Here is a 27,082-nt window from a genome sequence, read left to right on the forward strand (position 1 = left end):
CTGTTCATCCAGGCTTGGCGAGTGTTAGGCCTGGTTTCCTTCCTAGGCAGTGCTGGTGGCAAAAAGTCAATAGAGGTACAGTTGAACAGCACCAACAAGAAAAATACCCCTCACTGCTGCAGCATCTTTGATTTAGTTTAGCTGGTGCTTGGCTGCCTTACCTAGAGCAAGCGAACCTGCTTTGGCTGTCAAATCCAGCCTCCAGGTTTTCAACTGTTGGTATCGACCAGCTCTCCAAAACGAGGAGTGTTCCTCGCAGGCCGAGGATGGCGAGGGCGGTGCAGCGGGCCAGGTTGGCACGGTTGATACGGAGGAAGGTCGGTATAAACAAGGTAAGCAGCCTCAAAGTGCAAGCGGGGTCACCTGAGTTTATGTTTCCCAATGTCTCGTGCAAAACGCAAATGTTACTGCTTGATAGAACAGGCGGGTTCCCAGCACTTCTGGGGATGTTGGAAATCTGAGGCTACAGCTTTTTTCACGACTTGGCGGCATCTGCCGCCTCAGGTACCCAGGTTTTGTGGGGCAGGACCTCACTGGAAAGTTTTTAGCAAGTAACCCAGTATGAGAAGTTGAGTGAAACTCTTACTTTTCTCTTAACATCTGATAGTCCCAGGTTTAGGTACCAAAGACTCTTCTGGTGCTGGTCCCTGGCCGTTACACCTCTCTTTCAAAGAAGATATGGTTCCTGGCGTTACACTGCCCTCGAGCAAACTTACCTTCTTGGTGAAGCTGTTGCTGCTCTTGCTTTCCCAGCCCTCTTCCCTGCTTAGCTAAGGTTGTGCTGCAGATGAAGCACAAAAGGGGTGGGGGGGCATTGCACCAGGTACTAGAGAGGCCTCTGCTATTCAGAATCAGTGAGTGAGTTAACAGGAGCGTGAATGACAAGGTGACAAAGATTGGAAATAAAAAAAAAAAGGGGGGGGGGGGGGGGGGGGGGAGGTAACAAAAGCTGCTTGTGAAGTGTGACCAGCTGGACAATAACATCTGAAATCCTGTGCTTACAGGGAAAACCAGAAGTGGTACCTACGTAATCATAGGCTCCGACCTAGTTAATGCTATTCAGGTGAGAAAGCTTGGAGTCACAGGAGAGTTGTATGAAAGCAGCAAACAGCACAGAGACCTTGGGACAGACTAACATTCATCAGAACGATGGCTTTCTGTTCTCCCTCTTTGTGCTTAAAAAAGGTCCATAAAAAGTGTCCATAGTATGGGATTAGGGTTATGATAATCTAAAATTGTTTCTTTGTTTTTCATGGCCATAGTTTCCAATGAAACTATGAGCTGAGATGCTTTCTGCTCGGGTATGCAACTCCAGCACAGTTAAAAAGTTTGGGAAATAACAATGTCAAGACTGAATTCACCAATCACTGGCTCACTTTATTTAGCATTCTTCCAACTTTGAGCTACTGGAAGCCTGGTTTCCTACTCTGATGTCCCTCTTTAATGTTGTAGGAAAAGGGGTTTAAACGAATTTGGCAGGTCCTATTCTACCCTTTTTCAGTATTTCCAGTTCCTTTTTTTTTTTTTTTTTTTAAAGAAAAGTATCATAAGGTCTTGCAAAAGAACTTGGTGTTTATTATACTAAATGAAGTTATGCATAATATTGTAAATAGACAAAACATTCCTAAAATTATATAGAGCAGCAGTGGCAGAGCAAACATTCCAGATTAAACGTGCCTTTTAGAAGTTTTATAAGGAAGATGAATGAAGACGATACGGGTTTCCAATGTTCAGATCAATATGTATTTCAAATTACAAATTATGTATTTTCTGTATTCAAAAAATCCACAGTGATCAAGTACAATGAGTCTATTTGAAAAGTAATCAAAACAATGCTATTTGACCAATTTTTATTCTCTTATAAACCACAATTTAAACTCCACAATGCTTTTCAATTAATTGAGCACGGGTTCCAAACAGTGCAGTTGGTTGGCAGGTACTATGCCTTCTCCCATAAGCTCCAAAGTAACAGCAGTGACAAACAATGCTCGCTGATCAGAGACACACATTTCTAGAACACAATTTCTAGAACAATTACTCAAAAGTGTATAGAATTTTTAGTTAGAAGAATGTATAATGCTGACAATGTCTTAACAGATTTTAAATGCCTTTGGAGGAAAGATCTCATTATGAATTTAAGTAGTGTTCAAAGAGCCAAACAAAAATTACGTAAGCTTAGCATAGACTTGAAACTTAACTTTGTTACATAGTTCTTCCAAATGGCAGTTAAAGTTATGCTGACTAAGCATTAGTAATGCTGACGATGCTGAATGATGCATCTCTGGTTATTAAGCACATTTGTTACATGAGGATTTAACCTTGGAAAACTAGTGAGGATTTCCCTTCTTTAGGGAAATAAACATGTATGAAGTAGAGTTAAAAAAAGTTTAATGAACTGATAAATCAGAATCAAACACTAAGTATCAACTTATATACTAAATATAAAGCAAGTATAAATGTAAGAAAAATGGGAAACAAACACTATTGCATATTTATAAAAAAGTATCAGAAGCCATACTGTTTGTCTTGCAAGAAATTATATTTAGAAGGCTAAAATCATTTATATATATATATCTCAAATAAATCTATGAATATAACAAGAGATAGGAACAGTTTATAAATATGGTATCTTTAAATATTTACATGTATGTGGAAACTAGTCAAAGTGGTGCTGTAAGACAGAAACGTCTGTTATAAAAGTGAGATTACAAATTTTGCATACATCCATCTGCATTACACTATTAAACTTGCATCTTCCATAAACTAGTTATTAACTTTATAGTTATCATTGCATAGAATTGCTTGAAAAATATCACCTAATTCTGCATTTCACCTCACAGTAAAAACTATCAGGATAATGATACAAAAATAACAACTCGGAGAACAGCAGCCAGCTGTGCTGCCTTTCAGAGTTTAGTCTCTGACTTCATGCTTTTAGGAACAAGAGTGACAATGCCATCTCTAGTTTGCTGCAGTGAATAATCACTAGGAGAGTAAGACTTTCCATCTTCATCACGGAGCATGCTGAAGACCTCGAGGTATAAGGTGGTTAGCTGCTTTTTCATTTGACGAAGGCTTTTGTCGTGCTCTCCTTTTTCCTTAAGCAACTTCTCTTTCTCATCTTTTAGGTTACTCAAGTCTTGCTCCAGTTCCACTATATTTTCCAGTTTTCTCTTGCGGCAATTTTGAGCAGCCACTTTGTTCTTGCCTCTCCTGCGTATATCTCGAATAAGCGCAAGCTGGGCTTCGTTGAACTGCTCCTTAGACATCATTTCATTGAAGTCATCAACAGGGAGATTGATGATTTTTTCAACAGGAAAAGGGATCTGCAGAGCTTTTGCTCTCTGCTCATCTCTCGTGAGATGAGCTTCGAGGCGGCCTGAAGGTTTATCTTTTGTGAACGGAGCTTTGGGGTGGCCTGGACCAGCAGGGGATTCTTTCTTTGGTGCATTTGCACACTGCAGACCAGGCGTTTGAGTGCTTGGCCCCACAGAGGAAAACACTTGGTCCTGGAACTGCAAAGAGTACCCACTAGCATTGCTCTGTGGCACACTTCCAGGAGCACTGTCCACGTCCTCCATTTCAGAATCGCTACAACCAAAAGTCTTATCTCCATAGGCAGATGATTCAACAGAGTGCTCGGGTGATGCTACACTAGAACTTGCGTTCAATGAAATACCAGAGTCAGAGTCACTACATTCTGGTACGGTTCCTGAGTGGTTGCCATTAAAAGCTTTACACAGTGAGAAATCAGAAAGATCAATAGGTTCACTTAGAATTTCCGCAAGCGATTGACTGATAGTGTTTGTCGTGGCTGTGTCACCATTTGCCTTTGTATCAATAAAGGCGGCGTAGAAATCCTCACAGAAATCAGAGTTTGAAGGGGACGCGTCATTTAAAGAGTTCACACTCAGCTGGCTGGTGTCTTCTGGTGGCAAAAGGCTGGAAAATGGGCCCTCGATACTATCCAGGAAATCTGGACTGCAGTTGTTTCCTTTTCTCATGATGGGTAATGAGCTGCAGTAATTATAACTGTTGTGCATCTCTCTTGCCTTGGTTTCAGGGCTCGTGATTGTGCTTACCTCTGCCAGGTTATCGTTTTCAATGTTAAGACACTACATGGGAAGTGCAAGAAAGAAGTTGAGCGACACATCTCCAAATGATAAAACATTTTTCTATAATCCACAAACAGTAACTGTTTCAGCAATCAAAATGCACAGGGTGTGTTACAACACTGCTGTAACCCAGATGACTACAGCAGGCTTTCACTATGGGAAAGCAATCTAGGAAGAAGACTTAATACCTAAGCAAGGCTATGAAGGAACTTGTTCTGGACAAAGCTATTCAGCTGAAGAGAGCAGAGCCTCTCAAACTCATAGCAAGATGCTGCTGGAAAGGACCCACTCCAGTGCTACCGGGAAGCTGCACGGAGCCCTCCTGTTCTGGTAAATTGCTAGTGGGGATCCTGGAGATGCCGGGTCTGCACTTTTCACAAGCACCACTGCTAGGAATGGCACGAGTACAGTAAACGTAAAATGACTGAATGAGACATTACTAGCTCACAGTTACTTCTAGCACTCCTCATGTTACGTAACAGCGTTCTTTTCTTCAAAAAAAAAAACAAAACTAGATTCTTTTAGGATTTACTGAATGAGGCAGCTGTTCAGTGCAGAGAAAAGTAATTCTCAGTAAAGAGAGTACTAACACGAAGTCTGGCAAACAAACTCACCCCACATACTTTTAGTTAAGCTGGCTAACAGCAGTGTGAGCATCGAAGACGGTTACACTGACGGGCTTTCATTGGCTACAAGACCAATGTTCTTCCCAACGGGGTGGCAGTTTCTTAACTGAAGCTGAAATAAGCATGCCTGCTGTCCCCAAAGAATTAGGCAATTACCAGAATGATTCTGTTTCTCTTAAGAAGGGACCACACACTGATTATTTAACCAGAGATCATTCAAGGCTTAAGCTAAGGTTTTGAATGTGAGACCTCTTTTTTTTTTTTTTTTTCCTTCAAACATAATTCATAAAAGGTGATGCCCTCAGTTTAATTATCTCCTTCTTTGAGAAGATTATTCAATTATCAGTCAGAATTACTGCAATAGGTAATTTTGGTTTGGTCTGTTCATGTATTTTCAGCATCATTGCTGCCTCTTCACAGACAATTGCCCCTGTTACTTATGTGGGGCTTTTAAGCCTGCCACAGCAGTAAGGATTAGGAAACTAGGAAAGCTTTGAAGAATATGAGAAGATGAAGGGAAAACGTAGAGTGGAAGGAAAAAGGCAGTTCCTGCAAACGTTTTTTTTGTTGTTAATATGATTCAGATTTACAGGTGTTCCACCAAGCATTCATCTCTTATGTTAACAGCATAAAGTAGAACAGCATCATGCTGAAGCATGATGACATTCTATAGTAATGTATTTCAAAATAAGTTTACTCAATTTTATAGTCTAAGGAAAAGCTAAGGAAAATATAAACATATGCATAGGAGGAAAGAACCCCTAGATGTCCTCTGTAATTCACAACTTAAAAATATAGCAAAGTGATATTTTTTGTTTCTTTGAAATATTCAGTTCACGTACATTACACAATTAGTTCTAACTGAACATATATAAACAGTAGTTACAACTGTACCTGACTCTTCTATGTATCTAAGTATATGTTCTATTACCACCTTTACAAAACCCTTTTCCTTAGATAGAAGTTGAATGCAAAAGTAACCATAAATGATTCACACAGACACTGCAAAAACCCATTTACAACAATGCTTGTGGAAACAATTCCTCTTGTAGATCCATAATTAAGAAGTGTCCATTTTTAAGTAGCTGAAATTTCAACCGTGATCATGCTGTAACAAGTTCCATGCAAAGGCAAACAATGATTTGCTAAACATGGGAACGTTCTGATTAGGAAGATAGATTATGTTTTATTAAGGCCTTCTGATAAAAAAAAAAAAAACCCAAACTTATTTCCTTCCTCCTACATGTTTTTCAATATTATTTTTTTTAAAAAAAGTAAAGCTTATATTGAGTTATAGACATTCTACAGGTGTAGGATCCAACATGACAATTACAATCACCATTTGTTAGGATGCTACTGTACTGCATTCTCTGCAATACCATATTCTTCCAAAATATCCTGCTATTTTTTTTTCCAGGTGCTTATCATATTAAACCTTTACCTGTAACTCTGGAAGGGACAATAATTCTTCCCAAACTTGCTCTATGTTCTGCATATTTTCTGCATCAGTAAGTGAAACTACAACAGGTGATTCAGGTGGCTGAATTTGATCAGCAGAAATGAACACTGGGTTGCTATCGATCTGAGCAGGATCCAGTGAATGCAATGCAGCTGAAGAAACCTGGAATGTTTTAAAAAAAAAAAAAATTAATAAACCCAAACAAAACACCAATAACAAAAAACCAACACACCTGAAAAAAAAAAAAAAGAACACCTCCACTCAAAAAAACAACTTTGAATTTTCCAAAGCAAAAATCTGTTTTTTGGTGTTCTACCATTTCTTCAGAACAGACAGACAGATATTTCTTAAGAAACGTGGCTTTGGTAAACAATTGGATAATATAAAAATATTCCCGTGAAAGGCATTATCATGTTAAGGGAAGAAATAGAGAAAAAAAAAATATAGAAACTGGCTGGTGAAGGGTTTATCCTGACACATCAAATAGTCTGGGACAGCACACAGAAATAAAGCAACTCAACTGCACTAAAAGTCCAGAGAGCTGCACTAAGCTCACTGTACCAAACTGACAGCACCCAGTACCATTATTTGCAGTCACTAGAACAGCTGCCATCAGCTGGCCTTATACATCGAATCCTGGCTGCAGCATTCAGTAAGCAGGAGGAACACAAGGGTGCCACTCCACCTCCTCTGGACACTGCCCTAGTTGAAGCCCACGACACTGCTTTACTCCAGTTGCGGTCAGCTTGAGCACAAAACTCATATCACAAATTAATATTACACTGAAGGCAAATACTAGTAAGAGAAGACATGAGACTGATCCCCTGGAAGGCCACCCATGAAACCGCTGTATTGAGCATTTTTACCTCATTGTCATCTATAAAAGGGAACGCTTCTGCCAAGAGCTGCATGCAGTCATCGAAGGACAAGGCCTCTGCTTCTGGTTTTGAAGTCTGTGTGGTCTAAATAGGAAAGTTTTGAAAAATGTTACTGCATCTTTGAATAACCGAAGAATCTTCCATGACAGCAACAAATGCAAATGCATTTTAGGTAACCACTAACATTATGTCTTCCTGTGAAAGGAAAAAGGTTTAAACACAAACACAAAGTAGAGTTTACCTGTGAACAGCCAACTGGTGGTTCAGTATTTTCTGACTGAACGCGCTGAGCTGGCTGAACAGGAACGAATTCTCCTGTCTCTTCGTCTAACTCCAGCTGAGCCAGCAAGGCTTTCTCCTGCTCTTTTTGCAGCTGCTCTTCTCTTTCCCTTTCAAGTTTCTTCTGTTTCTCGAGCTCATACTCTTTCTGACGTTGACTAAAATCAAAAACTTCACGCCTTGCCCCAAGGTCTATATCTTGCCTCCAAAGGATGTCAATCAAGTTCATGTCCTGTAATAAAAATGCTTTTTTTGAGCAAGCATCCTCCCCAGCAAAACTGGCTTAGAACAACAGCAAAGCTTTTAATTTCTGTATTAAACAGACTCATGAGGCTTATTATCTTAATCCTACAAAATCATCTAAATAAAATATGCCTCTATACGACCTTTCTGAAGCGTGTGAACTGATGGTTTGGCTGCTGTGACCTGCACACGGGCTCATAGAAACTAAGCAATTTGTTACAACTGTTAAGGTAATACACAAAATAGCCAGAGGATAAATATATTCTTCTTTCCTAAGTTAGCTCATAGCAAACATGAAGCTGTAGAATTAATTATGTCACATTAAGAAAGTAATTTTTAGGAGAAAAGAACCAAAATTGAAAAGTTTGCTTATGTCAATTTTTTTCAGATGATGTTATAAAACTGTAAAAGCTGACCAAAACCATGACAGGACCTGTCCGAAGTAGCTATAACAGCCATACTGCAAAAGGTATTTTAGAGTATCTATATTCCATCCTGATATTAAGTATTTTTCTTAAATATCAGCAGAACAGGGCTTCAGAGTCAGAGGATAACCTGGTTTCAAAGTCACCAAGTGATACAACATCACTGTAGCACTAAACACAATTATTAAGACTATTACTAAAAAATTTTAATTTAAAGCTTAGTCTAAGTTGACTTTCTAAGTGAGGTTGGTTTGGAGCAGCTGAGTATAAACTAGGGGTCTACAGGTCTCAAATACTGTTAATCAGCTGGCCTCTGGCTCATCAGAGTCAATCATTATCAGACAGCTAACAATGACCTAAATTTCTCAGAAATCAGCTGCCCCTTGCACCTGTAGTGTTTCAGAAGACAAATTAAACAGCTATTTAGGGAAAACCAACTGGTTAATATAATTCGATTTGGCTACAGTTTCTTTTAATTTACTCCATAAGTTTTGGGGTTTGTTTAGTTTAGTTTTTTGTTGTTGGTGGTGGTGGTTTTGAGGGGGGAAGGGCTTAGTGGATTGTTTTGATTTGTTACTGATCAAATTGTCAATATTTTTAAGGGCTGAAGTTTGGACTGTTTTCTTCTGTAAAGGAAACCTAACACTCAAAAAAATCATCAATTTGGATGTCAGCTGATACAGAATTTTAATACTTGGTAGCCACATTTGTCAGATGGGTAAATGCCAACAATTTGTAGCTGATGCCTTGGAGTTTTGATTTTATGGCATGCTTCATTATTCTTAAAATTACCCTTTAGCAGCAGCACACGAAAATAGCGTTCAGTGTTAGGCATTCTCATCAGGCTAGCACACTACAAATAATATACTGAATACTACATTTCACTTAAACAGAACTTTACCGATTCAGTTAGCAGTTCTACACCCAAAATACATTTATTTTGTCATCATTAAAACATTCCCCTTTCTCTACAGACCATTTTCAAATAGGGAAGCAAAGTAGCCTGGATGCCAAGTCATGTTGCCATTCAAAGCAATCACTTTTGTACATCAGTTACGGCGAAAAGCTTTAGGGCAAGTCCACATTTGAACAAACCGATTCAGTATTCTCATTTCTTTGTTAAAAATTCTATACCATTAGCACTCATATTTGCACATGGATAAACTATTTATACCAGTTACTAAAAAAATTACTTTTCTCTAAAAATCGGGCAGTTACATAAAATATCTGTGTGTAACAATGCAGGCATTCCCAAATCCAAAACATATTTAATATACCTTGCGAGGAGAGACCAAACTCAGCTTTAATGGCCAGCAATGAAGGAGCTGAAATAATCACAGTGGCTACCCAAGACACTGTTTGGTCTCTCCAGATTGGCAGGGTAAAACGAACTAATTAAGTTCTGCAGTAATTGGAGATATTGCAATATGGTATAGCTTCATTAAGGGCCAGTAGTTTACCAGCTGCTCACTGTATCCTCCTGCAGCAGATTCCAAACAGTTTCCTAGTCTCAGAGCATTTACAATATGTCCTGGATAAAACTGCAGGATCTGGATTTTAGGGCTCATTTCTGAATTATTCATTTACAAGGCACCATTAAAAATGTGACTCAAAAGATTTTTTTGTGCGTGTATAATGCACAAGGCTGTGAATTAACAGAGATGTTTTCCTCCCCAAGTTGCAACAGCCTACAGCACAAAACCAGCAGAATTGGTGCCCAGCTTCAGTTTAAATCATGAAAATCAGAAGTGATCAAAAAAACAGGTACGGAGGGTGTAACATGTTTTCTTTAAGAAGAAAAACTATGTAGTCTTAGTGGAAAAACTTAAGGCAAAGCTATTAAATCTCTCAGCCATACTACTGGCTATATTTGTTATCAAAATAAGTAGCTTTCAGTGCCACTTTGTGGGATGAGAGACCTCCAAAGACAGCAGCTGGCCAAAAAAAAATTGCTGTGGCTGTATACCACCACCTCTGTATGTGTGCAATCAATTCAGCAGGCAAGATTACTTTTTGAACGAGTATGCTCACATGGTTTTCAGTAATTTTCAGGATCGTGGGCTGTTGTTTGAGAAATATGACGGCATTGATTGGCTCCTGTCACCATTTTTCAAGGGACCATATTTAGCCCAGTACCATATCTCTGGCAAAGGGCTGAGCTTTGCCAAACGGTGTTGTGCTCTACCCTGGAGAGAGGTGCTTGTCAGGAGCACCTTTAATTTTATTTAGTGGTTGCGTCTGTGGCACTTAAAACCAAAACGGTGGTTCGTTTCTTTTTTAAATTATCACCATATAATTGGAAAAGATCCCTCATTTTAAAATTGAAAAGTTATATATAAATATAGCAATGTTAGCCTTAACTTCAAATAACAATTCAAGTAATTACTCTTCACATGCATGGAAGAAGTGTTCTTCTGTTAAATATGCTAGTATGTAATATCATCAAACAGCACACAGATTTAAATATTAACCTGCCATTTAACATTTATCTATAGGTTGCAGCCAACGTTTTTAGTAATACTGTGCTTTTTAAGAAAAAAAAAAAATCTGGGCCTTAGTACAAAGCCTCAGGTCAAAGTTAATGGAGTCAATGTTGACCAGTGATTCATGAAGGAGTGAATCACAACTCTCAGCACAAGGTGATGGTAAGGAACTAAAGCAAAAAAAAAAAATTCAAATTGCAGTATAAAGCAAATATTTTGCTATTTTGTTCCTTCAGCCTTCCTCTTTAAATAACTTCTCTGCCTTGTTGAACACTGTCACACACATCCACAGACACAGCCAGGCACTCTATTTTAGGTTTATCACTGGAGCATTTTTCCCCTTCCAGTGTGAAATCATCACAAAAATAACTGTGTATTTGATGCCTGGAGTGTTTAACTAAAGCTATTAAAATATATTTTGGTTCTTGGATGTGCAACAGATACCCCCTGATTTTCAGACGCCCCAACACAATGTGCTGGTCTCAGAAAGATCCACTTGGAGGAACGAGCAAGCACAGATTCGCATTCGAACTGGAACACGTGCACAGAGAGTCCTGTGAGAGATTCACCTGACCCAGGGCTCGTTGCTGCCCTTCGGAGCCACACTAACCACTTCCCTTAATATCAGACGTTATTTACTGTAAAGGCACCAGCAGCCCCTCATGTGACCGAGTCCACAAGCGCCCGTTTGTTCTTTCCTCTGTTGTGCAACTTCTTGAATTGCATCAGAGGCAGGATGGTTTTGGCAGAGCCAGGCCCCTGCCGCGGGAGGAAGGGCCTGCACCCACCATGCTTCCCCCTCCGCGAGGGCTCAGCTCTTCCCCACTGGACACCAACACCCATTTTCAGGGGAAACACATTACGGTGTATTTTGTGTGAATATGTAATGCGCGTATTACCACTGTCTGACATTTCTAACTTCTGGGAAAGTAATATGGTTTCAGTATTTTTCCCAAGCAAACTGATTGGATTTTGTTTATAATATTTTCTTCACGATTTTGTCAACAGAGAAAGGACTTCTCTCGGAGGACATGCTTTGCTTTCCCATGATCCATGTAAGCAGGAGGTGCCTTGTACTCATGGTTTGATTTTTTTGTTCATTTAGAGATATGTTCTTCCAACCACATTGATAGCTTAGTTTGGACATATAAAGGCACTTTTAATAAGATAAACATAAATGTTAGACAATTCACATTAAGCCACCATCTGGCTCCCAATGGAAATTTTCATGTTTTAGATTTACATATCAGCATTTGCCATCTGGGCAGAGTCTGTTATACATTTTATGAGAAAATCTCTGACTACATTGTAAAGTTTGACAATTAACTCTTATTGCTCCTAAGCAAATGCATTGGCAGTAGGGTAAACAAAGGAAAAGAACCTGTTTTCACGTTATTTTCACAGACTGACTTTTGTGCTTTAAACAAAATGCTACTCTTTCATTTCATCCCCGTTTGGTTTATCTGACCGGTTTTGGTTTTGTTTGGAATACAAGCCAACTACAGGTAGCACTGGTAAAGCAGAAACATCCAGCAGCCAAAGTAGCAGATTGCTTCTGTGCTGACATCTCACACAGTGCTTTCAAGCCTTTACTAGCTATTCCCTTAATACAGAGCCCATCATGGATTTTGTGCATTTACTTCTTAAAGTCATGCCTTTTGCAACATAAATTGGGATAATGCTAGCAGATTCTCTCACCAGACAAGGATTTGGCTTTCTTTCCCATGATCTGTTAGCACCTAACTCCAGGAAGAAGGAAGATTTCACAAGCCACCATGAATAAAGGCAAGAGCAACTGAATCAATGGCTGTTGCAACCATCAGGGAACTCAGACCAGGACCCCACATGAAGCAGGAAAACACTCCTATATTTTACCCATGGAAAGAGAGATGGCAAAGTATCGCCCTATTCCTATTTGTTTTCCAGAAAGTAAAAGGAACAAAAATAAGCATGTTACATTTTTGCTTTATTAAAAAAATATGTGGGAATTGAGGATCAAGGACCTGAGATACTCAAAGGCAAGAATGAAAGAGAGAGGATCAAGTAATAAAGCAAGTGCAAGAGAAGGAGCTGGAAGCATCTTAACACTTAAGAAAAGCACAGGCTGTGGAAGCAACAGCTGATTGTCTTCCCCTCATTATCCTCCAGAGGAACTGATTTTGCTCAAGTAGGCTTTAAGAATGATTTATAAATCATTTAATATTTTCAGATGATCTCTGAAATCACCATAACTAGTGGTTTGTTTTCAAACTATTTTCCAAGTTAAGTTACTTACTTAATTACAACTCATAATTACAGGAAAAAATCCTGGACACATAAGCCTCATGCTTCAGAGAAATCACAGAAAGCAGATAAAGTTAGCACAACACTAACTCTTTAAAAACAGTTGAGTTTTGAAAGCTGAACCATAATTTTCAATCCCTTACAACTGAAAATTGAAGAACAAAAGTTAACTCAAGAATGTGAAAGGGACAGTGAGGACACGAAAAGTTGAATGAGCAGCAGCCCTTATGTGAAAAATGGGGAAAAGGGAATGGCAGAGGCTGTATTTGCTAGAGGACAGAGGGGTACAATAGCAATTTTAGATGTCTGGATTTAGGATTTGGAACTGTGACAGAACAGACAGCTGTCAAACAAAGCCACATGACAGCAACCTGTGATTTGTGAATGCACAAGGTCAAATCCCTGACTGCCCCGTGGAGCTGCTGCCTGCTGTCCCACCTTCTTCACCAAGACATTCAGGCACTCTAGGAGGAAACAGGGTGCTTGGGTGGGTGTCTTTTTTTTTAATCTTTCATACCTGTGCCACTTGTTACTGGTATGACTGGACTGACATTAAACCAGCCCACTTCCACTGCTTGATGCCCATTTGTTCTTCCTGGCCCTAAGGAGCCTTTGGATGCCTGATACCTTGGTCAGCAAACTCTTTTTAAGCCCTACCAGGATAACTTAACTGAAAAAGAACTCTAAAAGGGTTGGAAAGCCATAACTTTAAAGAACTGATGTTGTAAGAGAATTTCCACTCCATGTCTATGTAAATAACCCTGTTGAAAAATACTGACCGTTTGTGTTTGGACATTATTCTGTCCCAACAGAGACATATGAGAGAAACTCAGACCCCGAAATCCAAGTGTTTTTAGGCAAATTTCATTTTCTTACTGAAGAAAAACTCGAGTGCTTTGCCAGGCCAGGAACAGAAGTAGTCTTGATATTTCATTAGTTAAATGTTTGTTTTAGTTAAAAGTGTTTTCTCCTAACATACATCTCGTATTTCAGATTGTACCTCCCACCATATTCCAGCAGCCTCGCCTAATAAATGTCAAATTGCCAGGATCTACTCTTATAAATTAGATCAGTTGAAAGATTCCTTGGCTGGATTATCCAGCATTCTTAAAGCTTCACTACAAGCCTTGTCTGGACATTATTCTGACAAAGATGAGGAGAGGCTCTGGCTAGCTGCAAGGACAATCTTCCCCTACAAGTGCAATTCTGGACACTATCCACCCACTCTCCCAACTCTCACTCCAGAAATATCTCCCTTGAGAGATGGATGATTTATGTATTTTGCCTGAAGCATCATCTTCCAGGAATGGTATCAACAAAGGCTACAACTAAGATCTATACATCTCCCAACATGATGGTTTTCCCATATGATAGATCCTATGGCAAGCAAGTTTTCCAAACTGCCAAGAAAAACATACACCTCATATTCTCCAGTAATACTGAAAAGACAGGTTTCTTTAAGCCTGAATAATGTCAAATGAGCAGGAATGTAACTGCAATAAGGAACAGCCGTTGTAGGCTGTTCATGGTCATTAATGTATGTACTACATTCCAACTTCAAAAGCCGCAAAATCCTAATGCGAGAGCACAGCAGGTAAAGAACAACACTCTCATCAGAAAGACAGCAAAGAGAAGGAAAAGGTGAGACATAAAGAGCAGTTTACTTCTTCACTTTGACAACAGTTTTCTCTTTTTCTGCAAAAATCAATCAATCCTCACCTCCATGCCAATCCTTAAAATACTGAATGTGTGCGAGAGCCTCACAGCACTTCCTCCCAGCCTGGGGCACAGTAGCAGGAGCAACAGTCTCCTCTCTGGCTCATTAATCTCTGGAGTCAGAAATACATACATATATCCTTTTCCCACCACATTTGGTCTGCGTTGAAGTGACCATTTCTGGTACAACAGATCGGGGGATTCTTGCTCAGTGCTGCAGATCTTTTTGCAGAAGACTGGTGCTCTCTCTCATACACTCCAGAAGTAGGTGTGTTTTTCTAGATCGTTTAATCAATACGTGTTTTCTAAAGTAGCTTTAAAATAAGAGTTTAATATAGAGTATGCAGTTTCCAGGGACTGAATTGTCCCAATACCAATCCTACCTCATCATCTTAAAAAAAAAAAAAAAAAAATCAAGGGAAAAAAAAATGCCAAAACCCATCTCATTTGCATGGCTTACAGAAAGCAGAGTCTTAAATCTGATACTGGTACTTATTTTCTTTGTACAATATCTGATTTTTCAGTAGTATTCATGGCCAGCTGATGAGAACGAACTTCTCAAATAAGTTTACCTATGCCCATATTTACAAGTGCTACCCTGGCGGCGAAGCAAGAGCCAAAGATGGTCATGGGTGTCATCCCACTTCTTCAAACTTAGTCCTAAATCTCTTGACATCCCAGAGTGCTTTCTGGAACATCAATCTTTAAAGCAATGAATCTTACATGTTTCAGAGCTTTGCTGTTTCAGTTAGATGGGTTCCATTCTTCTCTTTCAGGTCTCAATTATATTGTGTTAAGCTAAATTTCACTTTTACACAGTATACTTGTCTGGTATAAAGTGTTGTGGTCCCTTCTACTCAAATTCTGAAACCCTCTTTCAGCTTAACAAAGCCACTTACTTGCTGCTACTTTATCTTGCATCAAGCAGCATTACAAAATGATTAAGTCAATAAGCACACAAAGTTAATATGTATTCAAGTTACAATCTATTACACAAGCTGCATAATGAAACTGAGAGGCTGGCAAAAATATGGGACTATTCTATAAAAAAGTGGGTTAGGCTATTTGGTTTTACATGCTTAATACATCAACAGAACTCTGCTGTGTTGCTCCAGCAAGTAAACTGAGTGATTCTGTTGTGGCTGACTTTCTAGCTCTTGTCTAATAATCATGTACTGCACCACGTAACTCCATTTTGAAAGGTATTCAAATAGCAGCCATCTCAGACAGAAGTCTACTTCATTTCAGGAAAACCTGATTTTAATGGCTTTATTTGTGTTTGGGTTTTTTTTTTCCTTCCAAGTCAAAACTGTATCATAAAAAAACCTGGCACTTACTGAATTTTGTCATTAATACAACAAAAAAAAAATACTTACCCCACACGTAAACTAATATAAAAAATATCAGCAGTATTTTCAGATGCTGTATCTTTTAACCATAGGAATACAAAAGCCTTTGTGTCCCAATTCCTTTTATATATTGAACCTACAGTACTTGGAAAACAATTACCTGTTAAATGATTATCTTCAAGCTATCCTGCTGTACCCAGCCAGGCATGTACTGTGTGCAGACACTGCCACAGGCTACTCATTAGTTTATCTACAAGAGGATTTGTTTATAATAATGGCTCAGTCATCTGGGAAACATGATCCAATCAGATTATAGCACGATCTTATGTCCAATGAAACAAATTGTGAAGCAAGAAAAGATGAGCACAGAAACAGAGAAAAGAACCTAACAAAACTGCAAATAACATTTATTAGGTTGTGTTAACGCTGGGTTATAACCTGTTAGCCACTATTTTGATTTCATCAGGATTACACACTTTTTGGAAAAGCATGTTTCAAACCAAATGTGCAAACACATACACTGTTTTCGAGTCAAAAATATTCTCCCAGATTACTTAGAACCTTTCTTGTAAACATTTCCACTGCACTGGGATCTTCCTGTAAAGTCCCCATTTTTCGCTGTCCTTTTGCTGATGGCTGGGAAAGTTATGGGGACAGGCACCAGATGGGGCGTTACAGCTGCACTACCGCCTGGATGTGGAAACAGTGTGCTCCAGCATTACAAGAAGCATGTCTCACCAAGTTTCACTTCACTGATCTCACAAGCAATTTACTTTGTTGCTGCTGTTTGTGGGCCAAACTACAGTTGCAAGCAACAGGAATATCTGTGCGGGTTTGAAAGCAATGAGGTTCACTAACTGTACCGCCATCGCACATCCATCAGCCCTCCTTCAGTAACACAGACATCCACTCCATAAGCCTGCATCAAGGAAATTCTTCTGCACTTCCAAGCTGAGCTAACAGCGAAAGAATAAGGATGCTTTCATACTCAGAGGACTTGCCACACAAACACCTCATCAGCCTAAAAGTACTATTTTAAGACTAAAAGTTTAAGAATACAGTTACATTGCAGGGAATACAGCTTGCTCCAGTTGTGCCATGTTCTGTATACATCAGCCCACATCTGGCAGAGTAGGTAGGTGCCTACCTCCCACTGCAGTCTGGGGGGCACAGGTGTTAAATACCTTTGTGGATCAGAGTCTTGCAATTAAGGTGCACTTTTCACATACATAATTTATATAGATAATGCTGGGAATTCAGTGTCAGTGCACAGTTTAAAATAAATGAGCAGGGTCAAAATTTTTTTTTTTTGAGTGTTCAACTTCAAATATACTTGGAAAGGTTATTTGGTTTCTACAAGGGGAAAGAGGAAAAAAAAAATCAACATAAAAAAGGCCAAAAATACATTCAACTGCTCACAACTGGACAGTACAGAATTGTAACAGATTTGAGGAAGGAGGGCCCAGTGTGGCAAATTTCTGCTGTGATGACATTATCTTTCCAAACAAGTAATTAATGGTTAAATGGTTTATTTGGCACTGTGCACAGCCTTCATCAGTGACATAATACAGAAGAGCTTCAGTAAATAACAATGCCATTCAACTGTGCAATGATGCTCAAAAATACTCTCCCTAAATTTACATGAAACATCATAGAAATAGTTATTTAATTTGCATGAAAGGAGTATGTATATCTTTTCCCCTTCCTCCAGCCACACCAAGATACATGATGAGAGTTGTTTTTCCATAGAATCAGGCAAGGATATATTTTACTAATTTCCTTAAGCGCTAGTAATTCACATATTTCTCGGCAAAAAGCAATCCTCTAAAAGCCATCAGCCCCCACAAAGGTTTCAGGAAGCTCTACAGGACCTTCAAGTGGAAAAGTTAAACTACTAAACCAGAAAGCTCAAGAAGGGCCAACATGTTCAGGCATCTACATGCCAGTCTATGGGTTTTGTATACAATGGCAGCTTTTGCTTAAAAAAGGTAAACCCACTGAGGAACCGAACCATACTGCGTACAAAATTAAAGCTTTGTTTGTGTGATGCAATCCAGCCCTCACTTTTTAAAGTCCTGTGTAGTATTCAATTTAAGAATTCTGAAAGCCAAAGGAGGTAATTCATCCTCCAAAGCAAGAACCAGAGTAAGCAAATGGTTTTATACCTCTTACCCAATTATATAAAAGCAGTAATTCTTGATATCTTCAAAAGAACAACAAAACCTCCAAACTCAACCATCAGTAATTGCGTCCTTCAATCCCAATCAAGAGCCTCCACCACACACCACTTTCCTTGGGGCTTTCATGTCTGTCCCCTTGGAGAACACAGGAGGCTCACAGCCTGTACAACCGATTACCACAGGGATGCTTCTTTCAGCCTTCTTATTAAATGAGTAGATGTACCCAAAAAATCAAGGTAGAAGTCGATCCCTGACATGTTCCTTCACACAGTGGTGATGGCCAAAACAACACTGTTTGCAACAAATTATGAACATGTCAATGTACCTCTTCTGAGGTATATGATCACTTCTAAAGTAAGAAAATACAGAAGGCAAAGAAAATGTCAGGTTTGGATCTTAAACAACTTTCTGCCTTTGACCAAAGCACTTTACTTCCTTATATGTTTTAGTAAATACTTGGGGAAAAAAAAATAAACATATTATAGCAAATTATCAGTAAAAATTGCAAGATTCTAAAATTTCTCTATAGCACAGTTAATCCAGACAATGAGAGATAGAGATCTTGCTAGAGTAAATCACTACTCTCAGAGTCAGCTATGAACTGTTAATTGTCATTACTACTTCTGTTTTATAAGACCTTGTTCATCATCTCTGCTGCATACACGCACAATTTATAAAAAACTCTCATCCCAAGCTTCATTTTGATTTTAAAATAATTCTATTGCTCTGACCTTAGTAACAGAGTTTTTTAGAATAATTTAAAGCACTTCATTAACAGTTTCGTTATTTAAGTGGCTTCCATTCTTCATTTTGCCAGCAAAGAAACTTCAAGAGATGAGAGATGTCTAGGGATGTTTGCACTCGTTACCAGCTTAGCAAGGATTCCCAAGAGTGGTAGATGCAGACTAGATTCCTGAAGTGGCAGATGATAAAGGATTATAAATCAAACTAGAATACATTCCACAGAGCTACAACATTCCACTGAGTCACAACAATTTATACTAGTTGAAGAACTGACCTGATAATATTCTAGTTCAAACACTAAAACCAAATTAGAAAGCACAGTATCAGAAATCATTGTGCTGTAATTCTCTGTTATGGCATACACGGCTATGAGGCACCTGAACATCATGTGCATTTCCACAGTCAAAGAATTAAATTTAAATAATTTAGAAGACCAGCTGCCAGAAGTTATGACTTAGTTTCAAATATAAGTTCTGGTTTTTTTCATATTACGCTATTTTAATAGTACCATTTTTATTAATGAAGTACTTCCATCTTCATCCTAAGGTATCTTGATTCCTACTTGTTTCAAAAGTTTACTCAGGTTTATTTGATTTATCTTATGAGTATCAGTGGGACAATCTTCCAGAAATTCCTCAGCTGACACAGATCTGCTCAAGACCCATCTACAGTAGAAAACAAAAGCACTAACACAATTCAATGTTATAGACCAGAAAAACCATCCACGTATCTCATGTCAAAACATTCAGAGAAGAATGCACAAGGGTCTACAGTACACTTGCTCCAAGGAACCTTGAGGACTATATTATCCACACCAGTGCATACATATCAGTCACTACTACTGCGATACCAGTGAAGACAAGCATTAGTGTAACAAGCTGGGGTGGAATACTCCTACTGATGCACCTCAGATGAACTCTGTCTCTAAAGTCTCCATGTTCTCCTTCCAGCTACAAGGCTTCTGAAAACCCATTACACATCTGAGCCAAGCTGCACCAACCTTCAGAGCCGCCCGCCCGCACACCCACGCCTGCCATCCTCTTTTGCCCATCATTTTATTACCCAGCTGATTGCAGAACATGTCATCCGGTCACATAGCTGCACGCAACCTAACTGGAAATACCCTGTTTTGGGACAAATTTCAGCCTTCTTACCCAACAGCACATAACTCAAGCAAACAGTTCCTGAAGATAGAAAGAAGAGATGGCTGAGCATCCAGGCCCGGGTGGCACAAAACACAAATGCCAGCTGCCGTGCAGACAGAAAGACTGGCCATCTCATGTGGGAGCAGGCAGTGTTCAGAGAGAAAGACTCGCATCAACCGCATGCTGCCTGGGAATTCTGAATGGGGATCTTCCAACAGCCCAAGCAGCACAGGAATCGCCCCACTGTAATTATATCAGTAAGTAGGGAGGTAGTACTTTTACCACAGGGGTTCACACAAGACCCCCCAGAATCTTTCTATCATAGCCCTTTATGGCTAAATGGTGGTGATGATCTGGGCAGGAAGCAAATCAAAGTCACAGCGGCTTTTCACATAACAGCTGTAGAAAAGTCACCACTTCAACATTTAGTGGGCATTCATTTCAAACACAGCAAATAGGCACACCCTTAATCATAAAACATACCTCTTCCCAAAGGCAGGCTATGGACTAAGCTCCTTTGGAGTCGATTTCTCAAGTATGCAAACTTTGTTTTGCAAGCAGTCTCCAGGAGCAGATTTTTTTGTACTTACAAGGAGAGACAACATGTAAAGCCAATACAGCAAACAGCAATAAAACTTTGAAACTGCAAGACAGAGGTGGGGGCAAGGAGGGGAAAGTTGGTATCTTTATGTTTCATAGTCATACAGAAGATACTTCCTTAAAAGGTCTGAAAGAGATGGTTTCAAGATGGTCTTACATAACTTGTTGCTGCACCATCAGACTTAAAGGAACTTTCTTATCCTTTCTCTTCTCTTTTTTTTAATTGCATTGCTCATAATAATACTGCAGAAGTTGAACTAAAGGTCTTAAGACTCTGCAAGACAGGGACAAGGCTGGGTGGTCTCAACACCCCCAGTACTGCAACAGCATCAATGACAAAAACGTAGTTCTTGAAATGGTTTAGTTTAATTGTAAAGCTAGGAAACATTAATAGTCATTTACAGCACCTTCAAAAAAACTTAGCTAAAAATAAACACTATTTTATATTCCTCCTTCCCAGTATAAAAACCCCAGCTAATCAGGACAAAATCAGAAATCTAAATTGACACAAAAAACTTGAACTAGATCTGTAGTATATAAATTGTATCCACATAAGTATTACTTCTAAGCTAGACCTATTCTACTGCAGACTTGCCAATTAGTACTTGTCCTAAGGATTATTAATATATCACTGAGCAGCAGTTATACTCTGCTGGTAAAACAATGCTAACTGAGTTATTTACTCCTATTAGCTTTCCAACATCTCCATGATCAACATATCGAAACACTTAATTATTTTAAAGTGAATATTAAAGTAGAAATTAAGAGCCAAATACAAAGCCCATGTATACCAACACGTAACATTCAAATAGCAATGTGTCTGTTAAAGAAAACTGATCAAATATTTCATCAAGAATTCAAAATGGCTAAAGATAGAAAACAGAAGATGCTTCATAAGATGAAGACAAATCCTCTTCTCCAAAGCAGTCAAATAATTAATCCTTATTTGATGTTGTTACAGACTGCTTGGTTCCAAACTAATAATTAATTTGGCATCATACATTTAAATTAAATTTTAAATGTATGGCTCTGAGAGACTTTGCTTCTGTTTGAAACAGACACTATTGGGCTATGCATGTCAAGGTAAAACTAAACTAATATTAAAACAAGATACTCTGCTGGAGAATATATTTTTTTATTTCCTTATTTTAAAAGGTGGTAAAGAAAAATTAAGAAATATACATCTAAAAATCACTGAAAGAAATCCTGAGACAGAGCTGACCCTGTGCTTGCTTCAGTGCTATGTTGCACAGAGTAGTAATACTGTTCTTAACTTTAGAAAATCTTAAGTGCTATGTGATTAATTAACTTCTTGCTACCGCCAATTAATATGTGACTCACTAGCTTTGCTTTTCCTGTATAGAAAGCAGTTATTGGGTAGGAAAAAGTACACAATGCCTAGCTTTACTTGAAACGTATTTGCTGGTATCTGTTTCACACGAGCCTTCCACAGTTTAAAGCAGTTGTATACACAACAATAACATTGCTGGCTTCATTTCTTACTGGCTGGCTTTATTGTTTACCTTAATAAAACAAATATGCCATAAAAGTATTGCTGTTGGGCAATCCTGAGCAAGACTTCAGTTTGCTGTGTTTCAGTCATCTTTGGATACCATGAATTCGAAGTCATGACTTCCAGCTCCTCCTACCTGACTTTCCATTGGTCTGTGTGGAAAGACTTGCATAGATAGCAGATGAAGTGTTTCCAAAACTAGATTATTACTGAAAAAGAACTAATCTGACCAACACATTGTATTCTTTTCCCTTCACCTAAAGATGTGTTCTGTGGCACAAAGTCCAAACTGCGTATAATACACTGCATCAGAAAACTGAACAGACTTCAAAACCTTTCAAGTTCTCTAGGAATGTGCTATATTAAAATAATAGGTTACTTAGGGTTGGAATGAGATGGAGGCCAAAACAAACTTTAACTAGGTGATTAACCTGAAGACTTTGGAGGACTTTTTGTTGGCTGCAACTCAAGCACAGCAGCAGGGGATTAATATTTAATTCATGCCAACAAGTTACTGCCTGGACTTGTACTGCACTAGCCTCAGCCAACACCATCATTGCAAATACATCACACTTTCACAAATTGGCCTAATTTTAGTGAATAGTTTGGTCATTTTAAAGCTTATCTTTCTAATTTCAAAGGGCAAAAAGGAAAGAAGTAGTGTCTGGATACAAAACCCAAACAAATTTATTCTTTCCAATGAAGCACACACCCAGTGTTACAGGCATGGGCACACTCGGCATCATTTACTGTCATCATCTGAACATTCTGTGTTTTCTCCTCCACTAAGATCACCCTTTTATGGGCCTGCAATTGACTCTTTTAAAAGTCTCCTTAAAAGTCTAATGCATTCCAGAAATTTTTGATAACAGACTCTGACAGGTTTTGTTGTTTTGGGGTTTGTTAATTCTACTGAAGTACCAAATATAACAAAATTTTACAACCATATAGAAAAATTTATAGTAAAGAATGGTACAAATTGATTTTACTGATAACATAAATGAACAGGTATTTTCACTTGGCTCCTTCCACTTTTAGTGTTCCTCAGCATCATGTCACAAAACCCAGCATATTCCACAAAGGTATCTAAAATTACTTTAATGAAATAAGTATGTTCAATATGCTATTGCTACATTCATTTCAGTTAGGATCACAAAAGTAACAACACCTATCAAACAGCTATTTCTCTGCTTTGCAAATTTAAGATACAGAATTTGAGGAAAAGAAACCAAAATATATCAAAAGGGTGTTCAGGTGCAACAATAGATACAACAATCTGACATGTTTTGAACAATATCCATGCTCTTCAGGATTATACATAACCTGCTACATTCTTATTCAGGGCAAGTATTGTACCATCTTTATTTTTTTCAATTAAAAAAAAAGGACAGAGAGCCAAAATTTATTCTTGCCCATGAACATTAGCAGGAAGTATACACAAACCTTCTTAACCACCCACACAGTGCTATAAAAATGTCTCAAGTTCTTTACAGCACACGAGATCATCCAGCTGCCCTCTGCTTACACTGAATGTTCTTTTTGTTCCAGTTAGGTCTCTTTCAAACATTTCCCAACAAACTTCCAAAGCCAAATTCTTCTCCAACTTTGAGTGCTAACCACAAACTTCAAGTTGGATTTTCAGAGGCAATTAACTTCTTGCACTTCCATCAATTTCCAATATAATTGTAAATTCTTTGCACATTTTAAAGACAAACTACAGAGCAGTCTTCATATGATGTATATTTACTACAATAACAGTAATATCCAATCAGCTGTTCTCCTGAAGAGACTGACACAGTCAGTTCTTATTAGTCCACATTCATTTCAGCCTGACATACTACACTGCATTACATCTACCGCTGGCTTAACTGAAAGAAATGTGTTTTTCTGAGTTTTGAAGGAAAGAAAGCTAAGTGCAACTTGATATCAAGGCAAGCACAGAAGACCCGAGAGGGTCAAAATAAACACATTTTTACTCAAGATAGAGCACGGGATACTTTCTCATCTACTTTCTCCAAACTTGTCCATAATTTTAGTAGATAGCATTATATTCAGAAATGTGGATATTTTCTTATATTGAAGTTTATCTACATAGATAGGTATTTCTACAGACATCTTGATCAGATATTCCCATTCAACAGGGTTATTAAACCTCATTATCAGGAAACAAAACAAACAAAAAAACCCAATCAACTCAAAACACAAAAACTTGTTGCCAAGCCTGAGCAGTGCACTTGTTTGTCTTTGCCTGCAGAATATACCTCATGTGGAAACAACAGGCCATTAGGGAATTAAAAATAAACCCATTCACTTGACAATTTAATGCATGTCATAAAAAAAGTATTTATAATTCCTCATTAAAGCCCTTTAGACTGAAGAGGATTGCACTAATTGAGGTGGAGACTCTTCAGGGCAGTTCTCTAAGTAGAAAAACTCTAACAGATACACTTACACAGGCACTCAATTATTTGCCCTCTTGGTTTTGCCACTTGTTACAGTTGGTCTTACTTCAGCCTAAGTGCAACCCACAGCTTCGTTGTTTGTGTTGGACAGTGAACTCTTTTTGCTCTCTCCTTGCTGCCAGGCTCAAACTTTAATAACTGATGAGCTTGCTGAGACGTTTTACAAAGTTACTAGCAACCATTTCAATAACTTCAAGTTTACTGAAGAGAACAGTTACTGTGAGAATATCATGCTTTTGCAAGTATGATTTGAAACATCTTTACACTTGTTCCATTGCACTATTTTTTAAATGGTTTGATGTCTGTGTTGTTAATGTGTAACAGGCAACATCCCATCTCACCTTTGCATACAGAGAAAGGTACAACAAAGGAATGCTTTTTTTCAAGAATATTGCAGGCAATAGCACTGCTGACTCCCACAGAAGTGTGTAGCAGGAAGTGGCAATTTTACATTCTGGTTAAGGAGTGAGATCGATCCCAGTCCTTCACATTCACCTTTACTGCTATGACAATTGTTACCAGGCACATAAAAGACTAAGAGCTTGTATTGTATTTGCACAAGTGCACGCCCTTTCCACCCACCCACTCACAAAATCTGAGGGGCTAAGTGAAGACTGTGCTTCCTGTCTCTCATTTTGAGTGACCATTTTATGGGAAAGGGTATTTGAATTTTACATTTAATAAATATATTTAAAACTATATGTCAAAGATGGCAATCACTATCTAAAAAATGCAGTGCCTTTTCAGGCTATATCTGCAAGAGAAGAAACCAGCAGCTGTTGAGTTCAGGAAAACTGCAACAGGTGGCTTGGTAGAAAGGGCTTGACAAAGTAGGCCAACAAGTAGTAAAAGCTAGGTTTTCTGGCAGAGAAGTTGCAGTGGATTGGGCAAGGTGGTACAAAAGCAGGTAGACAGGAATCAGTTTGTCAAGACTCTGAGAAATGAGCAAAAATACCATAGCTATCAGAAAAAAAAGAAATTCACAGGGTGTTTATGTATCACAGGCCAAATACCAGATTTCTGTTGCAGTATTTTCCAAGAAACAGGAGGCAAGGTGGAGGTCATGGCCACACTACCCAGGGCTAGAAAAACAGATGGGCCAGGCAAAACTCTGAATGGCCTAAGACAGAAAAGCAACAGCATTCAATGAACATAAAAAAAGGTATATCCAACACTGCTAAAGAGATGTTACCCACAGGAAGTACCCACTTACATACCCTACAGGATAGACAGACAATGTTAAAAGAAACTCTGAGGCATAGCATATATTGTACTGACATACACTGAAAGAGCCTCAAACTCTTGAGTCTTAAGTTTGTATTACTAAAAGAATTAAACCAGCTCCAAATTAAGTTTCAAGTATTACTTTTTTAAACCTAATACTTAGTTGATAATGGTATGTAAAAAAAGGCCAAGAAAAACCTTTAACGATTATATAAAATTAAAATGGAGCTCGATTATGTTCTCAGCTATTCAACCCCACTCTTGTGCGCCTCGCTGGCACTACAGGAGTGCCGAACTACCCCGGGCTTGCACAGAACACGAGTACAACGCACAAATACATTCAAATACCCCTAAAGCCTCCAATAAATTCGCCTTTGAGGGCGCCACCAAGACAGTCTCCCCCCGCGACACAACCCCCGCGAAGCGCTCTGGCTCAGACCCCTCGAGAGGCGTTTCCAGCGGCGGGGGCACAGCGGGGCTCCCCGGCCACAGCCCCCCGCCAGCGGCCGGCCCGGTGCCGGCCCCGCGGGCTGCGCGCGAGGGGCTGAGCCAAGCCCAGAGCCGCCCCAGGGACGCGCGTGGTTGTGCAACCTCAGCTGCCGGCCCGGCCCGGCTCAGGCCGCACGCCCGCGGGGACAGGGCCCCGGCGGGGCCGCCGCGCTACGCCAGAAGGAAACCTGCGGTAACTCACCCGAGGAAGGAGCGGGAGGCGCACGGGCACGCCAGGGGCAGCGAGGCGAGGCTGCGCCCGGCGCGGGCAGCCCCTCCGGCGGCGGCGGCGGGCACCTCCCCAGCCGCTCCCTCGGGGGCCGGCTCCCGCCCTCCCGCCCTCTCCGGGCGCCTGCCCCCGCCCGAGGCTGCCCGCAGCGGGCAGCTGCCGCGGGGGCGGCTCCCGGAGGCCCTGACTGACCTTTCCGCCACCGGCGCGGGCGGGACGAGACCCGGCCCGGCCCGGCCCGGCGGTGTGGGGGAAGGGGGGGGAGGGGGGGGGGGTGTTTGTTGCGAGAGTCCCCGTCCTGTTTCCCCCCACCCCCCGCCGTGACTCAGCGCGTTCGCAGGGGCGGGGGCGGCACCACGTGCACCGCCGGCCTCGTGACCGCCCCGCCCCTCGCCCGGACGCCGGGCCGGGCCCCGCGGGGGGTGCGGCGGCTCCGGGCCGCGCCCGCCGGCCGCGCTCTCACCTGGGCGGCGGGGGGCAGCTCGATCTCCATCGCGCGGGGCACGGAGGGGTGAGCCCGGTACGCCGCGGTGGCGGCTGGCCCGGCGCCGCCTGCCCGCTCGCTCCGGCGCTGCTCGGGGACGGAGGCGGCCCGGGTCGGGTCGGGTCGGGCCGAGCCGGGCCAGCGGCCGCCCCCGCG

At 40.1% G+C, this 27,082-nt stretch overlaps 1 protein-coding gene across 4 annotated transcripts; it reads right to left on the reverse strand.

Annotated features, from left to right (window-relative positions):
• Nucleotides 1-1,833: 1,833 nt before the first annotated feature.
• On the reverse strand, nucleotides 1,834-27,082 carry NFE2L2 (nuclear factor, erythroid 2 like 2). 4 transcript variants are annotated; one of them, XM_033010861.2, is made up of 5 exons: nucleotides 26,906-27,082; nucleotides 7,320-7,589; nucleotides 7,067-7,162; nucleotides 6,183-6,362; nucleotides 1,834-4,115 (listed from the first exon to the last, which is right to left on the reverse strand). In XM_033010861.2, the coding sequence occupies exons 1-5, from the start codon at nucleotides 26,933-26,935 to the stop codon at nucleotides 2,907-2,909; spliced, it is 1,785 nt and encodes a 594-aa protein (XP_032866752.2). In that variant the 5' UTR covers nucleotides 26,936-27,082; the 3' UTR covers nucleotides 1,834-2,906. The 4 variants fall into 4 exon arrangements, with proteins under 4 accessions (XP_032866752.2, XP_042664509.1, XP_032866751.2 ...); XM_042808575.1 differs by lacking the exon at nucleotides 26,906-27,082 and adding an exon at nucleotides 26,635-26,699; XM_033010860.2 differs by lacking the exon at nucleotides 26,906-27,082 and adding an exon at nucleotides 26,416-26,604.

The sequence above is a fragment of the Tyto alba genome, unplaced genomic scaffold (genome assembly GCF_018691265.1).
Source record: "Tyto alba isolate M040663 unplaced genomic scaffold, T.alba_DEE_v4.0 Super-Scaffold_7, whole genome shotgun sequence".
Lineage (NCBI taxonomy): Eukaryota > Metazoa > Chordata > Aves > Strigiformes > Tytonidae > Tyto > Tyto alba.

What these genes read in the sequence shown, in the direction of transcription:
- NFE2L2 (XM_033010861.2), bottom strand. Translation starts at nt 26,935, where the DNA reads ATGGAGATCGAGCTGCCCCCCGCCGCCCAG. An exon ending in CACCAGTTGGCTGTTCACAG is followed by an intron (nt 7,163 to 7,319) that starts GTAAACTCTACT and finishes TTTCCTATTTAG; the next exon opens with ACCACACAGACTTCAAAACC. An exon ending in TGTCCCTTCCAGAGTTACAG is followed by an intron (nt 4,116 to 6,182) that starts GTAAAGGTTTAA and finishes CTTCCCATGTAG; the next exon opens with TGTCTTAACATTGAAAACGA.